Here is a 22,723-nt window from a genome sequence, read left to right as displayed (position 1 = left end):
CATTGGTGTTTTATTTTCCAAATAAAAAAATAGTAACAAAAATCCTATTGTTTTTATATATTAAAATGAGAAAAAGTTTTTTTGCCATATAAATATCTTATAGATCTCTATTATATTTCTGAAGTAAAGAAAATAGAAACATGATATAAATTTTTAGTTTATAAATATATATCTAAAAGTCCATATTGGCGAAGATACAAGACGAAAAAAAAACGCTTAGTGAACACTTTAACGACTTCATATGTATTATTTTCATTTCTTATTACCATAAAAAATGACAACAAATATCAAGAAATCCTTTTATGGAAACAAATATGTTTCATAACAACATAAATCATCCAGCTTGTTATGTACATATGTTTTAAATCCTGCTTCAGAAAACCTATACAAAAGACGTAGACCAATTCCTAGGTCATTCAGTACTTGATAAATAAGTGACACATCAATTCTGTTAACAACAATGAGACAAACGGAACAATACAAAAACTAGCAAATTGTATTTAGACATGAGGACCATTTGGGTATGCTTTACCTATGTATACGATTTTACCAGCCAGTCAATTTTCAGTAAATAACTTTTAAATTATCTAGATTTTTTACTAGCCTTTCAAAATAATTACAATCTTATTTATAAGACCTTAAAAAAAACCCAACATCCTTGCACCTTGATTTGACCCCCCTTTTTTAAACCCCACCCACACATATACTCAATGGAGCCAGCTGGCAGGGTTAAGTTCAATGCCTCTTTTTAATTATATATTACAAAGTCACACTCAAGTTAAACAGAACATGTTTAATTAATTAGCTAGATAAGTAATGAACCGGCTTGGCATGTCTATAAACTTATGAAATTTAATAAACTATATATATGTCTGCCTGGAGACAGATAAATTTTGTCAACAAAATATATCAATTGGACTGTGTCTACTACACTCAGCATGAAGCATGGATACATTTTCTCTTCATTTAACCAGTTTAAATACATTATTATTTCTTTCATCGGTTCACATAAACATGCATCTTTAAGAAGAAAATTGTTTTTAAAAAAAATGAAAGGTTCTCAAAATTCAGGTTATAAATATTTGAAAGAAAATAAATTATGCTAACCCTATTGAATGCTTTCATCCTTCTCTTTATTATTTTTAATGCATTTTTTGCATCACATGTAAAAATGAAAAAGAAGATTTTTTTAAAGAAAACAAGGTTCTCAAGTGTTATAAATATTTGTCGTTTTAATCTTAGTCTCCCATGAAAAGATGAATACAGAAAGATGCTTTTACCTAACTGTGTAAATCAAAAGAGGAAGCATCTTTGCAAATATACTTATAGTAAAAAACATTCTTTCACCAGTAATAAAAGTACAAGTTTTAAAACTAAGGGGGTCATTAGCGGTCAAGAGGTCTAAGTATGTCATCTAGACTACTACAGTAATTATAATTACTAGCATGTAAACACAAGGGTTTTGAGTTTGAACCCTGCTCATGGCAAGGTCAATTCAACTAAATTTTAATTGTATAGAATTGGTGAAGTTCAGATTGTTAAAGAGACAACAACCAAACCAAAAAGCAGAAAACAGGTGATAGCCACCAATGGGTCTTCAACACAGTACAACCTGAACCATGAGATCAATTTATAGAAGTTCACAGGGGGCAAGATGTTCATAATTCACTATCTGACCTCATATCAATGACCTCAGATCACAGTTGGTCTCCAGTGCCATGAAGCAAATTAACTCGTGTAATAGCCTAGCAGTTACTGATCTAGATACTAGTACATATTTCTTGGTTATTTTACAATATATAACAGTTCTTCTAATTCTTTTTATATCTAAAGATTTTGTCTGATTCTCTTAATGTCAGAAATAGATAAACTTTTTCATACAAGCTTAATTATTGAACTATAGTGTGTTTATCATATTATGTTAACATGCATTTAAACTATACTTGAACATAAGTATATTAAAAAAAAATCAACATTGAATGATTGATTGATCTTATTTGTGTGAAACTTATTTAGAAAATGCATGTTACTTAATTCTGCTATCAGGTCAAATTTATCAAAACAAAGGTACATGTAGAGTTGAAAATTCTTGTTATATTCAGAAAAGGGAGACTGGTGAAAATTATAACAACTTTATAATTTGTAATTTTAGAAAATTTATCAGGCATGCATGTATAACATTTAACAAACTAATCTCTTACTTTACTGTTACTGACCGAATAATAATGCCTTATTAACGGGTGATGTCACCAGTAGTCAATTCAGGTCACTGAACGATTTAATTCACCGGACAGATGAGGAAAGCCAGTCTATTATTTAACAACTTCCTATTGTGCTTTCTTAAGTGTTGTTATTGTAAAATTGTTGAAAAATTTAACTATATACATCTTCATGACAGCATAATACTTTCTGGGTTGGGATGAGATAACAATTACTAGTTCTTCCTCAATATTTTAACCATGAATCATTTTTTTTCTTTCTTTTTTAAAAAGACCCTTCAGGTCATCTACACATGAACAATAATTTAACAACTACCTCAGCCCACTATACAATATTTGCACTTATTGCTTCCTGGCCGTAAACTTTAAAACAAACTTCTTTTCCGGGGAAACAAAGTGGGTAGTTTACAATAGATCATGCAGCTGCTCTTTGAATTAAATTTTTTTAGGGACTTCAAATTAATTTTTTTTCAAACCACTTTACATGGTTTCTTTACAGTTAAATATCAAATACTTTTTTTTATCAGAAGTAAATTTGAAGGAAGACTGAAAGAATTTGAGTTTGTGACAGCACTAAGGCAGTAAAAAGAACCTTAGAGTAATAACTAAGTCAGGAGGGAAAGATATGGTAAGGAACCATCATTTTACCCCTGAAATCCAAAATGTTTTTTTTTAAATCCTTTTAAAATTTATATCTTAGTTATATTGAGAAACAGATAGGATGATATAACATTGGGCATTTAAAAGACACGAAAATGTCAGTTGTGACGTCACTATCAAATCATCAACATTTTAAATAACACATCTGATCAAAAATAGAAATTTGACATTTAATTTTTTTTTTAAAATGATGAGTAAACCCCTTACATAAAAGATATTAAATTGTTGTATAACATCTTTTATCAAAAATATATTTTGGATAATGCCTTAGATTTTGTTCATATTTCAATGTCAATGAAAAAAAAAAAAGTTGGTGCATTTTTTTTCTGCTTATGAAAAAAAATTGTTTCTTGTATCAAAGTATATAAGACAAATTTCCAACTATAAGGAAAAGCAGCAAAAGAGGGGAGAACGTTAGCAGAGGGGATGATCTAAGATGTTCCTGAAGGGTACGCAGGTCCTGCTCCACATGTGGCACGCTTTGTGTTGTTCTCTTACATATGAATTTGAATATATCTTACCTCCACTTCTTCGTGACCTTGTAATCTTTTGATCTCCTTGACAAGTTTATCCTTATCGTCGTTAGCCTCCTCTAATCTACATTCTGTTTCAATTCTTGTTCTCTCCAATTGTTTCGTTAATTTTTCATTTTTCTCCACCATTTTGTCTAGTTTCTCCTTCATGGTTTTCTTCAAGCCCTCAACTTCCTGTAACCATAAAAAAATTAGGTTACAGCAACCATTTTACATGCAAATTTAAACTTCAAAGTAAAAAAATTAGGTCACAGCAACCATTTCACATACAAATTTAAATGGTAAAAAAATGTTTTTAATTGAAAGGATTTTTAGAGACCATTTGGATAGAAAAAAATCAACTAAAGGTCAGTTTAAGAACTTCAACAATGAGCAAAACCATACCGCATAGTAAGCTGTAAATTGTCCCCACATAACAAAATATAAAAGTACTTTCCCTCCCCCTTTATCAAATGTTTCTGGGTCTCCACTGATTCATATTTGGCTGGTAAACCATAGAGTGTTCCTTCCTCATATATCTCATTAGAATAACAAATGACAGTTTAAAAATGAATGCACTCCATAATATCATGTATATCATAATGTACATGTAAATGTATTATAATAGTCTTCAAAACAGTGTCTCACAATTTTGACAAGTTAATTATAAAATGTCATGTACCATACAGGTAGTGGGTTAACAGGCAGTCAATTATTGACCTATTTTTGAATATTGGTCATGTGACAATTGATATTATAAATCAATCTACTCTAACAATGTTTCCCTTTCAAATTTTTCTTGTCTTTAATATTTTGTAACCGCCACTGGACTTTTTCTCAGAATGCATCCAGATTTTCCCTTGGAAAGCATCTAGATTTTTCCTTGGAACTTGTCTAGATTTTCCTTCGAAGGTCTCTAGATTTTCCCTTGATATGGACCACTCACCTTTCTCAAAGTACTGTTCATTCTAACCATCTGATTGAACTGCTCGTCCCTTTTTGAATGAACTTTTCCAAGTTTTACAAGGAAATTATCTTTTTCTTCCTGACTCAATGATGTTTTATCCAGCATACACTGCACTAACTGTAACTCCTCCTCTAGGGAAGCTTTTAGATCTGGTGAATCTGCAGTTGTCTCTTCCCCTAGAAGTAAAAAGATGCCACAATATAAATAAACTTGCCATAATATAAATAAACTTGCACAAAGATATATAAACTTGCCACAATATATATATAAACTTGCCCCAATATAAATTAACTTGCCCCAATATATATAAACCTTCCACAATATAAATAAACTTGCCGCAATATAAATAAACTTGCCCCAATATATATAAACTTGCCACAATATAAATATACCCGGTACTTGCAATTTTCAAGATGGTCAAATGTGCAGTAATAAGTAGTAGAAAAGGAAGACAAACTTGATTCCTTTTTCAAATTGTTTCACATTTTGTCATGACTAAGGACATTTATTTAGCTATCTATTCTCTATGGGTTTTGCTCATTGTAGAAGGCCACATAAATTAATGACCTTTTGTTGTTTCGTTTACATGTGGATAAGGGAACAAGCAGTGTACTTCAAAGAGGGGGGGGGGGCAGATTTTCCACATTTCTTATCTAGTATTCAATTATGAAAACATTTTTTTTTGACTGAGATACATTGTAAAAAAAAACATAACTTCCCCTTTAAAGATAATTGGTTGCTCCCTAACTCTTTAATTCAATAATTGGCAATCACACAACATCTTCTTATTTTTATGTTTTATTAAAGGAAAGAGGAAATATATAGCGGTCAGCAAAATAAGGAAAATTTTCTTCATCTTTTCATATATTAAGTAGATGTTTAAACATGTTAGATGTTTATGTTATTATTGTTTTTACGAAATCAAACGTAGGCTGAAACATTAACCATTTAAGGTCAGCTTGTAAACAAAGGATTAACTTTATCTGTTATAAATCTCGTTTTATCGTATTCTTGTATCAGGTTTTAATTGCACTGTCTGCCACATATAAGGTTTCTTATACAACTTTGACAAACAAATTCTACAAATAGTCTGAAACTGTTTTATATATTACCTACATTTTGTAATTACTTTTAAGAAGATACAAATATACTTTGATTTACAATGTACCTTTAAAGATCAAACCTCTTGATTCAAGGTTGAATGTTCATGCTTTTATCAGAGAAGAAATTGTTACTACTATTCACTAGAAAATAAATTAAGACTATGAACACAAATGTGATAAGATACTAAAGAAAGAATTAATATATCAATTATAGGCCCCCATAAATTGTTTAAGGGTTTCCAAAAGAGACCCTAATTTTGAGTTGCAACCCTAAAATTAATTCATGAATTTCTGGAAAAAAGCACCAGTCTTTTTGTTATCAAAAACATTAAATTAATACCATCTGAAAGGTGAAGGGAGTCATCAGATTCACTTGGGAGATCCCATTCTCTAGAAGCTGGTGACCTTGACCTTTCTGTTTCTGATTTAACTGGTTCCTTGTCTTCCTCGTCATCACTGATATCATCAACATCATCTTTGTGTTTGGATGCTGGGGCCAAAGATACATTAGGAGCAAAACCTCTCTCGTATCTGAAATAGAAATGATTTATTATGAACTTACAATGATTACTCAAATCTTGCTTTAGAACATGACATCTTTGTTTAGGTGCAAACTGAAGCTCGACTACAGGTAGGATTTTCTTCCTGTGTTGAAGACCCATTGGTGACCTTCAGCTGTTTTCTACTTTTTAGTCAAGTAATGGTCTCTTTGACACATTCCCTAGTTTTAGAAAATTGGATATAGAATATAAGGTATATAAAAATTTTCTTCTTAAAAATCCAGGTCTTCAATGTATATATTTATAAAATTGTGTACAGGTACAGCAAAAAGAACAATTTTGAAAAGGCAGGTAAAAACAGTGATATCTTCTGTTCATTTGTCAGTTATAATAATACATATGAAGCTTTCATAATTGTCTTGGGGGGGAATCATACAAGTCTACATTTGATTATTATATTAATCAAGGTTCAGACTTGCTTTTTTAAAATTTGTCTGTCAGTATATATATGTGTGAAATGAATGGACAATTTAAAACCGATGTTCACACATAACATATTGCCCATATAAAGTTGGTAAAACATTGCAAAAGTAAAGTAAGTTGAAGCAAACATCAAGTTTAATTTGGTCAAACTGTATCTTATAGTACATGTCATATCCAACAACACTGACCATTCATTGGACACACACCTGCTTGGTCATAAATTCTTTTATTGATATTCAATAATTCACTTACAGCCAGTCAGACCATTAATCATTGTTTGTATGGTTCAAGTCCAAAGTCCACACTCAATGGATTTTAAATTATGTAATGCTCCCTAGGTCACCCTGATCGAGTTTCTCTAGTTATATTGATCCATTGGCAGCTATGGAAATGAACAATAAGCTTGACCAACAGACATAACTTTGGGATTAGGTCCTTCCTTAGTATTATGAATTCAATTCAAGATTGTGCTAGGACAATTAGGGCCATTTCTCATTTTAGGGGGTGCTTTTGATGATTATTTTTTAAAAACCTTATTTACTTGTCTGTCAACACTTATCTTTAACCTCCCCCCCCCCCAAAAAAAAAAGTAAGTTTACAGAAAAAATAGTAACTTTCTTCAACCTAAGTACGTTTTTAATGGTAAAATTACCTCAAAGATCTAAACTGACCTTCAAAACAAAGTTGTACTTTAACAACGATACCTTATAGGATAGTTGGATAAATAACTCATAGGGCTTATATTGGAATATTTTCTAGACATGTCTTAAATTAATCAGTAACCAAATTCTAGAGTATACAATACAAGTACTTGAATTTATACATGAACATGCATGAATATTAAATCTTCCTCTGACATGTAGATTTGACATTCATTATAACATAAAAAAAAAAAAAATCTCGTTACGTATTGTTTAAAATAAGACAATATCATGAATATGTAAAGAAAGTGGGCAACACAATAAACAATCAGACAGAGTTGGATTTCTACATAAATGAAACTTGAGGAGCAAGAAAATTTTAAATGTGTGTCATGCATTGTCAAAACATGAAAAAAAAATACTTGACTTTCTTTCTTTGATTTTCAGAAGTATTTTAATCTAAGTGTATTTTGTTACAGAAATTAATCTAATCCTGCTCCATATTTTCTTCTTTCAATAAAGCTTCTCATATTATAATTTTAATGAGAAATATAATTTTTGACACTAGCAGTCTTTAAAAGCAATAAAGCCCTGGCTCTCATGATTTTCAATAACATATTTAACACTTGCACCCTATTTGATTTTACAGAAATTATAAAGTTGTTGATAAATCATAAAAAAATCGAAAAAATTGTACAGAAAATAAAATAAAGTCTCAGAAAGTAGTGTTAAACTCATTCATTTTATTTCATTATCAATTCATTACTATCCTTGAGGGATTGTTGTCTCATTGACAATCATACCACATTTCCTTATTCTTATATTATTCTCATAAATCAGCTTATTATCTTGGAAAGATTTATGACGTACAATATACATGTTTTTAATATACATAGAAAATGACATATATATATATCTTTATTGCAAAAAACATGAATATATAAAAAAATGTTTCTAAACAATCAAAACAACTTATTTGAAAGATTGTTATTTAATTTATGTTATTATCTTTCCTAATCTCCTTGTCATATATAAAATATATAGCCTGATCAATTGATAATTATAAATCACTAATCTAGTGAACACACCTTGTACACTCGACCTTCAACTTAACATGCATGCACTAATTACGATAACAAAAGATAGGAGAAAAAAAGAATTTTAATCTGATATAAAATGTTCCATAAAGCTTATTGAACTAGTTTATGAAATCGTCAAGGTGTACTTGAACATGGAGGAATATATCCCTTACATATAGTCATGAAACACAGGCGGACTGCTATTGCAGAATCAGGAAAACGAGCTAGACCTAGACAAATTGTTCTAGTCTGGGTCTGGAAAATGAAAAATTTGAATTTTGACATATTTTGATGTAGTATGATATATTTTGATCATACTTTTATCTTTAACAACAAGTTCTGAATTAACATGTGTTGCATGTACACCTATCATTTTAGAATAATTCTAAAATTTTAATGGGTAATTTTGATTAACATGTTTCATGAGATTTGGATTTTGGTCTTTTATACTACAAGGACCATTAGAATTTTCAAGTGAAAGGTCTTATTATTAGAGAAAGTCCTGGGTCCTCTGTATAAGGCATCAATGAAAAGAATGGAAGTTTCATGACTTAATAGCAAAAATGAAATGTCCCCCGAACCCCCAACTGGTCCTCAGGTCCTGGGACACACATTAATTTGAACCCCTGAAAAAATATAGTTTTTAATATCAGATAAAAGCAGATCTCTTCCTGTTGTCATCAGCAAAGTATTCATTCAAATATAAAGTTCACTTTGAAAAAAAAGACATGTCAAATTGTGTATTATTTTCCTGACCTGACATGTCTATTTATGAGACAAGGTTGGTCATGGATCACTACACAACTGACATTACTGAACTTTAAAATAATTTAACCTGTCAGAATGACCATTCATAAAATTTTATAAGTATTTAAATTTTAAGTATACAATGTTATCAACATCAGACTGTGGCTGTGTCAGCCAAATATTAATGCTTTCTATAAAGAAGCTTTAAGTATTAATCTATAAACAGTAGACACTTGTTTAACCCTAGAGTATAAGACAAAATCTTTTGTCCTGATTTTTAAGAGTATACACAACTAGGTGCACTGTACATGTCTTCAATTAAAACATAAATTAGTAAAATGAAATATAAATTTTGTGAGTTTTCTAAGGAGGGTGTGTGGTTTGAAAGTTCACCATTTATTATCTCTAAATTATAAGCACTAATGGCAAAGTCAACACTTTTTCATATGACCCCCCCTCCCCCCCCCCCAATATCCAAACAGTGAATGGGTATCCCCCCTCCCCATATCCAAACAGTGAAGAGGTATTAGTCTAGAAATAAGGATACAGTTATAACATTAAAAATAAAATATCCTGCTCTGTAAAAAATACAAAAGTACAAGCTGTGACCAAGTTTGGCCTATTTTTTTCCTACTTGAACATTAAATGCTCTATCTACTTGCCTCGATGATTCAGATGAAGGAACAACTCGGTCTGGATTCAGTAAAACAGGAGGACCAGACTGTAGGTATGCAGGAATTCCTGGGAAGCTAAAAATATACACACATGCACGTGTTAATAGAAAAAATACATTCAGCTAAAATAATATGTACAAATGTATATACATGTACCTTAAAGGCCATAAAAAATATGGACCTTTTAACTAAAAGTTTAAAAAAAACCCTTAAACATCTAATTCTTTTGTGAAGGGGTAACTTCCAAATGTCTTAACAAAAAATAAAAAGTTGCAATTCTTTTAAGATAATTTTCACATTTATGTAACAGCACATACTAATCACAGTTTTGGTGTGTGAGGGCAACAGTATATGATAATTTCCCCTTATAAGGTAACAGTTATAACAGTTTGACCAATAATATGGTATTATTCACAGATGCTTTTTTATGGGGGACTAACAGTGTACCACAGTTTTATAAGGAAGGAACAGGGTTACAGTTACTTTAAAATGCCAAAATAACATTCTAAGATTAAATTATTTTAGATTTGAATTTTCACAATAGCTGACTTAGGTAGATTTCATGTTTTCAGCAGTTTTTGGATTTAATAGTTTCAACCTTCCAAAGTATGATGCTAGTTACTTATTTCTTGCGTTACAAACAAAATATTATGAAGTAGCTTTAAGACAGAGACAGTACGATGCAGCCAACACCATTGCAAAACTTATTATTACTGTCTTTAATTCTCAAAGGCATTATTGAAAACTCTTGAAGCTTTAAATAATTGATTCTTTTTTTTACACTGAGATATATATGTACATTTGAAAGAAATATCTTTTAAATATTCTCGTCACATGAGAGAAACTGTCATGTCTAATGTCGTAAAACTCCCTGACAAAATTGAGAAAATATTTGTGTAGGTTTTTAAATATCAAAATTAGGTACAAATATAAAAGGACATTAGTACAAATGTTTTTGTTTGTTAGTTCCAAACTTGGAATTAGTACACTCCATAGATTTCATTAACACGTAAAGGTCAGATGGAATAATTAATTCTATAATGATTGACGGATTAACCTACATGTATCTGTTCATTCAAGATGGATGTAAGGATTAATAAACCTAATAAAACCATAGCAACCGCCATCATCAACCAATCAAACTGTCATAGGATTGGAAAACAATTCATTTTATAACAACTAATGAAATATGAAAATAGCATTAAGTTATATAGGTATAGTTTCAAGTTCAAGTTCAGTATGTTATTGTCAAGGGATAAATTAAAGTGAAACAACCATTAAATGATGGAAGAATAACAAAATAAAATTCAAAGTATTATAATGTTCGATATATGAATTTGTGAAATACATTTTGTACATGTACTAATATTCGTAGTTTTCATGAGTACTGAGGTACATGTACGTGGTAAACCACCAATTTCAATTTTCAACCAAGTCTTAATTATCTATACATTTTTATGTAGAGTATGTCAAAACCACAAAAATCAAATATCCACCAAAATTGGAATCCACGGAAATAAATAGATCCACACACATGTAGTCCTTTAGGAAGCTACACAATGTACCAATTCCATGATAGCATCTACGTTGTTTTTAAACAGTGGGTTGAGGTCATTTATATTTTTATGACGGATTATTCTTTGTGAAATAGACTTACTTTTCTCTGAGTATAGATGATGCATTATGAAGCAGTTTTCCGTCTTTTAATGCCAGCGCTGACCATGGTGTAAATGCTGATAAACCACGCACTCCAGAGGATTCTGACCAGGAGCTACTACTTGACCCACTAGAACTTCCACTTTCTTCACTTTTAGATCTTTTAAGTTCTGTTGGGTCGCAGATTTCTGGTCGCTGTAAAAAGAGAGTTATCACAATATATATTCTGATGCTAAATTAAAACAATATAACAATTTAATAACTGAAACATTCAACTTTAATTGTCGTTTTAGTAAATCATCACATAGGTTGCATTCTGTTATTCAATACAGAAAGAGTAGCCTATAGGGGTATCAAAGAATTGTTCAGGACCATCATGCCTGGTACTCAAGATTGTCAATACCCTAGTATAGTAGCAGAGTTTGTCCAACGTAACTAGTATCATAACAACATTACTGATTCAAGGATGGTTTATATTTACAATTACTTGTGAGAACTCTAGACTAATTGACTACCATTTCAAACTGAAAACTCTTGTTGAATCAAAATGGGGTTATTCTATTACTGAATCATCTACCAGGTGTAAGTATTTAGTCTTAAAATTTTACATCTAGCTCAAATAGTATATGTGTAAATTTATTGGTTATAAACTATGCACATTACATTTAAAACAGGTACTATAGAATGATAGGCAATAATCGTATATATGCTTTACAAATCACTGTGTCTGCCTCAGTGCACAAGTTTTTTGATTTCGGATTCTTTATCTTATTCAACTAAGGTCACAATCGCTGGTTTTATATTTTTAAAAGTCATTGTGTATATGGCAGATTTTACAATAAGAAGGAATTATTGTTTTTTTGTATCCATCAAAAAAGCAATTGCTGAAACTGTGAAACAGACTGTGTAATGGAGTAATGCATTATGTTATTGAATAAAATGTGTCTTTCTGAGTAAATAAAAATAAAAATTACTCTGTGCTTGTGTTTTTTGTTAGAATTAGAGGGTTTTCAATTTCAAAATATTGGACATGGAATAGACATCATGACCTACTTTACTGACATCCAGCTTATTTGGAGTGGAATTTTGAAGTATTATTTATAAGTTTAGCCTTATCACATGGACTTATATTTTAATAAAAAGTCTTCTTTTGTGTTTTAATCATAACTTTAAGGCAGATTTTTATTGGTAAAGGCTAAAAAAGGTAATTTAATAATATTGTTGCTAACGTCACGTCTTTTCCGTCCATTGTGGTATGTCACAATCGCAATTTTCTTGTTGGTTCTCAGACAGGCAATTGTAGTTATTTTTATCCCGGGTTTTATAAATAATTGAAAATAGCAATCATATTAAATTTGGATGACATAAGGGGGTAAAAGGACTTGAGGAATCAATATCATTGGCTGTTTTATTTTTTGCGAACGTTACTACTTGAGGTTTCCGTCCAAATCAGTGTCACGTGAGCAACATATATTTAGATCTGTAACTCTCCTGTATAGGAGTTACGATATCGCCCTTTGCAGGATTAGATTCGGAGTCAGTTCCTTCACATGATGGGGTAGCAAAGAAGGTTAGTTGTATGTAATATCGTTACAAGAGGACCTTAAATGTATTCCGTCCATCAAAAAGACGTTCGCAACAAAACGTAATGTCATGATAGTAGATGTTGCTAATGTTACTATTACGAATTGGTTTCATGTGTATTCATTTGATATAAAGTACACCTGCAAATGACATTCTGTATATTTAGAAATTCTAAACCAGACTGTACAATTTTATTACTTCAGGCATATATTAAACATCACTGTGTGCATACATTTGAACTTTTAAAGATGTTGTTGCTCATGTTACATGTCCAAATGTCGCTAACGTTACTTATTTTTGTCTCCGTCACGTTAGCAACATGAAAGTAGGAGACAGAACACAATACTGTAAAATCTGCCATATAGCTCCACTAAGCCAGACCTGGCCCTACATGTACTATGTATAAACAAACTAAACATTTCATAAAACACCTAACTGCCCAAGGTCATTTTTCTATATTAAAATTATGATACTTCAGCTATTTTTGCCTTTTTACAGTTTGTGTCAGTTGCAATATATGTACAACTTTATTTTGATTGGGAACACTGTAAATTATTAAAGATATAATTACGATTATGTCATTGAATACTAAATAGGTGTTTTAATATAAAAAGTTTCAAATGCAAGTTTTAATTGCGTTAATAACCCTGTCTCATTTTTCACAATAATAAAAACATTGCAATTATTTCTGAATTACCACTATTTACAAACAAAAAGAAAGATACTATTTAATATGCTTTTCACATAAACAATAACAAATAAACTCTGTGTGTGTACATTTCATTAACAGTTTGGAATGCATATTGACCAACATCCTACAGATTATATAAATTATCATTGGGAGAAAGATTATACAAGTTCTATTGACATGTTAATGTATAGCTTGGACATTTACCAATATCTAGAGGGGTAAAAATGTATTGATGGTCTAGGGTCTAGTCAGTGCTGATCAAAATTCTCAGCCCTCAGGTAAATAATTTATTACCTGTATAAAAGGTCACCTGGGTCATTTTCCAGGTGTTATATAATATTTCTACATGATGGCTCAGTATTATGTATTACTTGATCCTGTGACCTGTAATTTTACCTACAGTCATGTAATTGCCTTACATTATAATTGCTCTTTATGATGATATTGTACACCTGTGTAAATCTAATACAAGCCAAATTGCCCTATCTCATTCCTGTCCCATAGCAATAGCTGGTACAACACTTGCTATGTTCACTATATTAATTTTATACCATAATTTGAATTCTTGATAAAAAAAATATAACGCACTTGGTATTAAAGTATATACACTATAAAAAATTTATAACGTTTTTTTTAATTTTTATGTGGAAATTTCGTGATGTGCTGTCTCTAAAACTGTTAACAATAAATATATTTTACTGTGAATTTCATTTATTTTCGTTGGTATCAATTTTTGCGGATTGAGGAAAACTTGCATTTTCGTGGATATTTGATTTTGTGGTTCACCTATAACCATGAAACCCACAAAAATTGGTATATGAAGAATAATAATGAATCCATATATACCTCAAACTTTTTTTGTGAGAAGTTTTAATGGACCAATTTTGATAATATTGTAAACAGACACATTTTCCAGACTAATGCAAAAATAGAAAGATATTGTTAATATGTAAAACTTCGATTACATTTCTATGTCCTAAATTTAAGAATACCTTACTTTTCATTTTACATATTTTGTGTAGTATAATAATCTTATATTATAACAGACAAAAAAATTAAGGTTTTTAGTAATGTTATGGTCTATAACCACGGTAACCATGCATCAACTTAAATGGCTATCATTACATGTTCTCCCTCAGTGAGTATCCATTATGTTTACATTTTTAAGTTTGTTTTTCAAGGTATCATTTTACAAGTGTCATTTAACTGAACAATGAACTGTCTGCACTTAATATGCTTTTAAGCATTTTCGGCAGACTGCGGTTTGGTCTGAAAGTGCACAATAATCATGCACCAAGATATATTTTTAAAAGATTAGGTTTTGAAATTAAAAAAAAACTTTAAATCTGCAAGTGCATTTGACCATAAAATTACAAAGAAAATGCAAAACCTATTTGTAATTAATAGGTTTGTACAAACCAAAATAGAAACAAACCCATGCATTAAATATATAAGAACAGGTAAAATAAATGTCACATGTCTCAGGTAAATCTTGGCAATTTGCCACTGGAATGAATTAACCGAATTGTACTATTCTTCCAAACAACAATGGTATCTAAGTTCTCTGATCAATATATACATGTATATACACTATGTACATATCTATAAAATCTATATATCCATGGCTAAAATGTCATTGACTGGCTGTCTATCAAATCTCACATAGTCTGGATTTTGTCTACTAACTTTATTATTCTTCCTGACATAAAATCTTCTTCAGTATGTAAACTATGCAGATGCCATATTTTGGGTTTGGGCATATTGCCCTTGGCAAAGAATGTAAATTTCAATTTCACTGCTAAAAAAAATCAGCTACGATTGTATTTTTGTAACTGATTGAACTTATATCATTATCTACACACAGGAATGGAAGAATTTTCACTACCCACCTGTTTAGACTTGAAAAAAACATCATACTTTGGAAATGAAAATGTATGTACATTTTGTATCTGTTGTGACTAATTGATTGTTGGTATTTAATTCCACTTTCAGTAATAATTGGCTAAAAACAATGATGTACAGATGTTTCGAAATCTTTTTATATCTGGTGGTCCCTGAAGAAAAATTGCTGGTCCTCACTTATATTTCTATTACAATATACCAAAACAGTGTCGGTCCTTTGTAAATTTTGGTGGTCAAATCCCCTGGACCACCACTTTTCAAAGAACTCTGCATGTATAGCTCACAGATCAGTGGAGAGGAAGCCCTTGTTTAATACTTAGGCCTTTTTCAAGTTCATGTTAATATAAAGCACCTCGATAAGTCATGGACCACCTATTTTGTTTGAGAATTATTAAAAAATTCTGACATGAACAGGATCAACATATATTAATGGGTCAACTTACCAAAAAAATTCCAACTAAAAAACCTTTACAACCTTTATTTTGATTAAGACAGAGACTAAGCACAACTGTGAACATGAACATAAAAGTAAGTACAGATGTGGTATGATTGCCAATGAGAAAACTATAAAATATAGTAAAATATGAAATAAATCAAATGAGACAACAAGTTATGATTATTCCAAGTTAAGGTTCAATGTAAAAAGTGCATTTAGTTGTACCACTTGTGTAATAAAAGTAAACAAGAGTTTGCATTGGTAGGTTGGAAAATCAAATTGTATCCGCATTAGATAATAAATGTACTTAATTTCTAATAATCTATCCACAAGAGAGCATGACCTTTTATAAGATTATAAGTCATGACAAGAAAAGCCTTAAATGAGGAAAACATGAACCTCTAGAGTATTTCAGTACTCTTATGAAATTATCTCTGGTTTAAGTGCTTTTATGTAAGGAATAAAAGATACATGTATCGCTATTCAACCGTTAGGGTACTCTAAGTACATTTACATTAGCTAAAGCTACAGAATTGTTTAGCACTCCAAGGGTGGAATATACATGTATATTAGAACCTTGAACTTTTATTGTCAGTGTAAATATCTTGATATCTCCTTTTTTTCAGAATCTTTCTTTGTCAAAAGGAACTGAGTACATGTGCCATAAACCAGATGAAGCTGGTACAATTACAATGTACATGTCACATGATGTATACATATGAATTTCTTTTTGTCTGTCTTTTACAATGTATTCAGGACAAAATATATGCTTGTGGTCACCTTTATGTCTAGTTCAGCTTCTGTCTCTTAATGCATTGTTGTGCAGAGTTCTGAAAAAGTAGTGGCCCTCAGGATTTGACCACCAAAATTTGGAACAGGACCCAACACAATTTCAGTATTTTTGCAATTGCATTAATAGTACATCGTAGGACCAGCTGATTTTTTTCAAGGACCACCAGAAGAAAAAAGATTTGATGAACTTTGATTGTGGTCCTTCCACAGTACATGTATTTCACAGAAAATTCAGAAAATTTAACTTTCTTGCTACAGATCTTGACAAGGACAAAATTATGCAGTATCTATATATATAAATTTCAAGTAATCAGTATAAAATGAAGGGTGGAAAATTTTACCATCATAGAGATAACTGAAGGATAATATTTAATAACCTGGACTGTTTCCTATCACCTGTCATAAAAAAGATTTAAGGATGGCAGATAAGATAAATAAACATGGATTAATTAATTATTAGATTAACATAATTAATTAAGATTGTGTGTCTATTCAAGACTGGATATTTAGATGCCAAAAAATTAGCCATAATCATAAAAATGCCAACATTTGAAGAATTTTATTGGGATGCATTCTAGATTCAACCTTTGAGTGATTATTATGCTGTAAATGTAATTGGGTATCGTCTTTTTACATATTGTATTACGTGTTTTCTTTACATTTTACATTAATTCAAATTTCTGTAAAACCGCTTTTAAATTTTCCAAAATTATCATATTGATACATACAATGTTTAAGTTAACATACAATTCAATTATGTTTCCTTTTACATTTTACATTAATAAAAAATTTCTGTAAAACCCCTTCTTAATTTTTGAAATTATGGATACATACAATAATGTACATGTACATTTGTATATATATGCTCAATGAAAATCAAATGTAATATTGGTTTTTACTAACACAACATGTACACAGCAAACTATGCTGAATATCTTTTGTACATGAACATGTACTTTATAAATACATATATATTTCTGAAGGCAACATTTGCTATTTCTAATTTGTTATCTGGAAAAAGGTGTATGATCTGAGGTACATGAGGGGGTATAGGAGGGGTCCTGATCCCGAAATCCTGGACTTAACAAAAATGAAATCCAGAGGTTCCGAATTTATATATTTTTTAAAGTAAATCCTGACATCCCGAAATCCGAAAAAAGGATTCCCGGATGATGCCGGATCCCGAAAGGGTCAATCCTGAAATCCTAAGCTTTAAAACACCTGACCCCAGAGTCTCAATAAAGTTCCTTTGCCTCACTCGTACATGTACAAATATATATATATATATATATGTAAAGAGAAGTACATTACTTTGAAAGATCAAGAATTTCAGACCTAGGCTATAGCTATAGTTCATGAATCCTGTATTCAATTTTTAATGAAAGACATAAATTTCATACATGTATGATATAGATTTGTAAGTTACAGCCTTGTTTATTAGCTATATATATATAGGTAATCCACAGGTGCAAAAAATAACTTACATGTGTATTCAACTTAATTAATTTTAGATCACCAATTACAATCTTTTAATTTATTATCTAAGAGACTTGAATACATTTCCAATGTACATTGACCTATAAATCTATATGATTATGTCATGTATGTACAACATGAGCATTCCCAAAATACACAGTTTATTATTTTTGCTGTATTATCATAGAAAAGTTACATAATACATAAGTCATTATACTTATAGTACAAAAATAGTATGTGACTAATTTCATCCTTGAGATAACCTTGTACACTAGTCACAATATACAAAATGCATAGGGTAAATAGGTACACTCTTTTTTATTCTACAATTTTGTACTTACATTATGTAAGTATCATTGGGAGGCTTGTAATTTTTTAGTGACTGAACTTACCAGGATAGACTGTTACTGACATTTTGAGGCATAAAAATAAAGCTTCAATAAGGAAATACATACACATTACAAATATTTTTTTAATGTTGGCATAGTCTACATATAATTTGTTTAAAAAAAAATGTAAGTGTCAAAACATGTAAATAATATATTCAATCTTATCATAAATCAATGCCATACACCTACATGTATATTGTACATGTAGTCTAGATCTATTAGCATGCATATATCTTTAATAATATTTAAAATGCTTAACTGTTATCAATCTTCAAATAAATTTGCATGTACATATCATATGTATTTCAACTTTAAGAGTTGTTTTTTTTAAACATTGATTTTTGAAAAATTGTGATAAATATATATTCAGTATTTACTATATAAGACTTTTTGAGAGTAGAGTTTGTATAACATGGGATTACACATTTTTTGTTAAAACCCTGACATTAAAATTTATGTGTAAAGATACAATTTTGTACCAGGAAAACCATAAGCTATATATCAACTCAAAGACTGATTTTAAGAATTTTTGAGAAGAATGACTTTGTGTTTGCATTGGGGATTCTTAAAATGGATGTTTTAAAGTGTGTGCACTGTTTTTTTTTTAAAAAACATAAGTTTCAAAATAAAAATTTACAGTAATCTCAAGTAAATATTGATTTAATCAAGAAATTTGCAAAGCTGAGACAGATGTGTTTACAACTACAAAATAAACAGTATGCAACTACATGTACATGAACTTGTACTTGTACGTACCATTTATGTAGTTTTAAGGTGTTTAGTGAAATATTAATTTAAATACGTTTCAAAAAACCAGTTTCTTATATAATATCGATTGATCAGTACATGTATCTTAAAATTCAAATTAACTTACCTGCTTTCGTTTATATTTCTTCGAAGTATCGAATCTTGACTTCATGTACTGCAATACCTCTTTCACTCGATCACGGTTTTCTTGATCTTTAGCCAACAATAAATAAGATCTCCAATGTGATGAATCAAATCCCCAATGACAAGTTCTGTTTTCAAGCGCTTTGTGCGAATGACGAACAAATTCACTTGGTGAAAATGAGCCCATACAGTCCACACACTGAATACATTTGGCAATTGGTTCCACATACATCTCAGGACTAAAGATCCCTTTACATTTCCCGAAACATTCATGATAAACTTTAAAGCTGTCCCGTGTAGGGGGCTCAGAACATTTAGCAGGTGCCCTATGAAGTAGTGCATTGCACAGTCTTTCAGCGTCAGTTTTTGTAAGAAGTCCACAACTCGGTGCCCCTAATGGAAGAATCCCTGTCATTTTTAATGTATGAAGCTGTTCAGGATTACACCGTGAACAAAAAATATGAAGTTCGTCACACACAGCATTTATTTGCTGCAAACTAAAATCCCTCAGAACCGTATTTAGAATCTGTGGTAAACACAACCTTTTTTCACCCCCAACTTCAAAACAAGCAATGGTTTCGGTTTCTAACAAAGTATCCGTTTTTTCACTTTTAGTAGCATCCACGGGTCCAAATACTGGAAATTGTTGCACTGGGAAGGGCGGAGGTCCTCTTAGAGGGTCGTACTCCAAACCCTTTTCCGGAAGTTTTTTAAGTGCTTTACGGTATTCCTCAATGTCACTTGGTGAAAGAAATCCAGCGGGACCAGGGCCTTGTAAACTCCGCATGGCTGATGTTTGAAAGTTTTTGATAACCCTCTCTACATGAGGGTTAACAACTTGTGATCTAAGATGTTCCATTAAATATTTGTCTCATTCGAAATAAAATTCCGTTTAACGTTCCTCTCCGTTACTTAGTTCAAGCAATACACACATACGTCTAACGTCTCCCCACTGTCGGCAGTTGATAACAAACTGAAATAGTTGGCTGTTCCGTTAATCAGTCCTACTACTACGATTACGCGATAATAGTTATAAAGTTCAATAAAGGTCGATATTATCAGGAACAACTGTCGAGAATAATTTCTTTTGCATAACGTTTAACATCTGTCAATATTTTAAGGATAGTCGAAGCTTTTTAATATACAAAAACAATGGACATTGTTGATTATACATAACACGGTCTGCCGATCCGTTGACTTCCCACTTCAAATACTTGTATGCATATTTATATGCATATCTTGCGCTTTAAACTTGTTTTGCAACCAGATAATTAGAATACAGTATAGTTTTCAATGTATTGATATGTAACGGATTAAATGAATGTTAATTATGAATCATCAGAAGATGAAAAAAGGTGTATTTAAATGGTCATTGATCGTTCGACCGTCTGGCGCTTTGGTAAATTGACATTAAAGTCGTCTCGACTATGTGTCCGCGCTGACGTCATACGTCTGCAGAATCAACTATAGTCTGTTTCAAAATAGAGATATTGGAAATTCCGCGACTGTTGAATAATCAATGCTACTGATTACTTCTATAGTTAACGGTCTGCTTTATTAAGTTTTCACCAACAGAAAAGTTTATGGGATTTTTTCAACAAGTTTGAACTAAATTTGTTTGTTTTTAAAATTGAACTTCAGTATCAATAAACCACAATCTGATTAAATTAACACAAAATTATACAGACGGGGCAAAATTTTCTATTTTTTTTTATAATACAATTTTTATCTTTTAGCTTTTTGAAAACATACAAAAAACAAGATTAAAACTCAATGTTTTTTTAAAATTATTTCTCGTAATATACAATGGAATCAAAAGTGCTATTTTTTTCACTGCTGTTATATACTTGATTTGAATATGGTTGTTGGAAACGTAGTTCAGTACGTATCATACCGGAATCACAGGGGTGCTCCGGGATGATGTTTGTAAATAGTATAATCATCTATATATCCTCCGTATCAAATTACATTAGCATGCCTGTTCTCTTTCTCTTTACCACCGCATGTTAAGGTAGTCACACACAAATATATTGAGAGCAGTAAAACTAGTTTTTAGAAACGATTTCGTCCTTTATTAGTCCCCCAAGGACGTTGAATGGTGGAGGACCTCAAATACTTCCCGCTGGCGTTATGAACATTGTATTTTTTGTTTGCATTCCGTCTTTAATACTAGTTTTAATAATGCATTTTGATTGTGAGAATTTGACCCAAATTACAGCTTAGTGTGTGTATCGTCTGCACGCAATCGTCATGCAGATAAGGAATGTATTTTTAGATTGCAGTGACCAGCTACATGATAATGAGCTACATGATAATGAGCAATGATAAGCTACAGCGAGAAATTCTTAAATTGAGAAACAAACTTTCACATCAACGTGCCTTTAATAAAACACCTATAATTTTATCCGATAGTAAAGGTAAATATTTAAAATTACACAATGCAGACAAATGGGAAATAGCCGGTTTACATACGAATTTAATGCCTTTTATTTAGATGGAATTCATCCTACATCATTGCTGTCCAAATTATGGCTGTTGCGAATAGTAGCTTTGATTGTTGTTGATTGCGCATAATCACATATGTTTTATTGTAATAAAGGAATGGTCAGTGTTGAAGAATTTATTTGTTTTATGTGTATGCAGATGAGGCTCTCGGTGAGAATTGTCTCGCCAGACCAAGTTTAAGTTCATGATTGCTTTGTATTAATACGACATAGTATGAGTAAGTCTGTAACTTTTGAGGAAGACAAAATGAACCCCAACATTTCTGAATCTTCAATTGAACACATGTGTAAAGAACATTCAAATGACCTCTCTCAGTCTAGATATTTATTAAGTGACAGTCTTATTTCGAAACAAGCTATACAAGGGGACGAGTTTAAATCTTTACCGACCCCGACACGTTCGTTTGACAACATAACCAACATTTCAAAATCTACTCCTCGAACGGACATTTCTCATTTACCGTTTACTAGAAGCACAACTTCCTTAATGTCTTCATCATACTCACCCGCTTCCATATTACAGACTAGGGGAATAGCTCTGGTAGCATGGATGGAGGCGATTACATATGGACACACAAAAACACATCAGCTTCCATTTCTACATTTTAATCAGACAAAGTGCAAACACACAAGAAATTTACAATTCCTCCCAATTCCGAATGTATTGTATGGGGACATGTTCCTACTTATGTTCTGTCTGGATTAAATGGTGTTTGTTCGAATCATAAGTTCATACTCGAAAAAGGTTTAATGGTAGCTAAATCTCTTGTCACAGTTTCTTATAATCACAAGGTTCCTGTGAAAGTTTTAAATGCAA

The 22,723-nt window shown here is 31.0% G+C and overlaps 1 protein-coding gene across 1 annotated transcript in view; it reads right to left on the bottom strand.

Moving 5' to 3' along the window:
- Positions 1-20,618, bottom strand: part of LOC134692682 (ski oncogene-like) — a 34,258-nt gene extending 13,640 nt beyond the window's left edge. The window contains exons 1-6 of the mRNA XM_063553154.1: positions 19,386-20,618; positions 11,243-11,436; positions 9,574-9,660; positions 5,802-5,992; positions 4,338-4,534; positions 3,401-3,586 (exon numbers count right to left, since the gene is read on the bottom strand). Coding sequence (XP_063409224.1) covers positions 3,401-3,586; positions 4,338-4,534; positions 5,802-5,992; positions 9,574-9,660; positions 11,243-11,436; positions 19,386-20,261 — 1,731 coding nt within the window. The 5' untranslated portion in view covers positions 20,262-20,618. The remainder of the gene's footprint in view (positions 1-3,400; positions 3,587-4,337; positions 4,535-5,801; positions 5,993-9,573; positions 9,661-11,242; positions 11,437-19,385) is intronic.
- Between the last annotated feature and the right edge of the window lie 2,105 nt (positions 20,619-22,723).

This window comes from Mytilus trossulus, chromosome 12 (assembly GCF_036588685.1).
Source record: "Mytilus trossulus isolate FHL-02 chromosome 12, PNRI_Mtr1.1.1.hap1, whole genome shotgun sequence".
In the NCBI taxonomy this organism is placed as follows: domain Eukaryota; kingdom Metazoa; phylum Mollusca; class Bivalvia; order Mytilida; family Mytilidae; genus Mytilus; species Mytilus trossulus.
The sequence above is the reverse complement of the archived record's forward strand: the minus strand, read 5'-3'. Positions and strand labels throughout refer to the sequence as shown.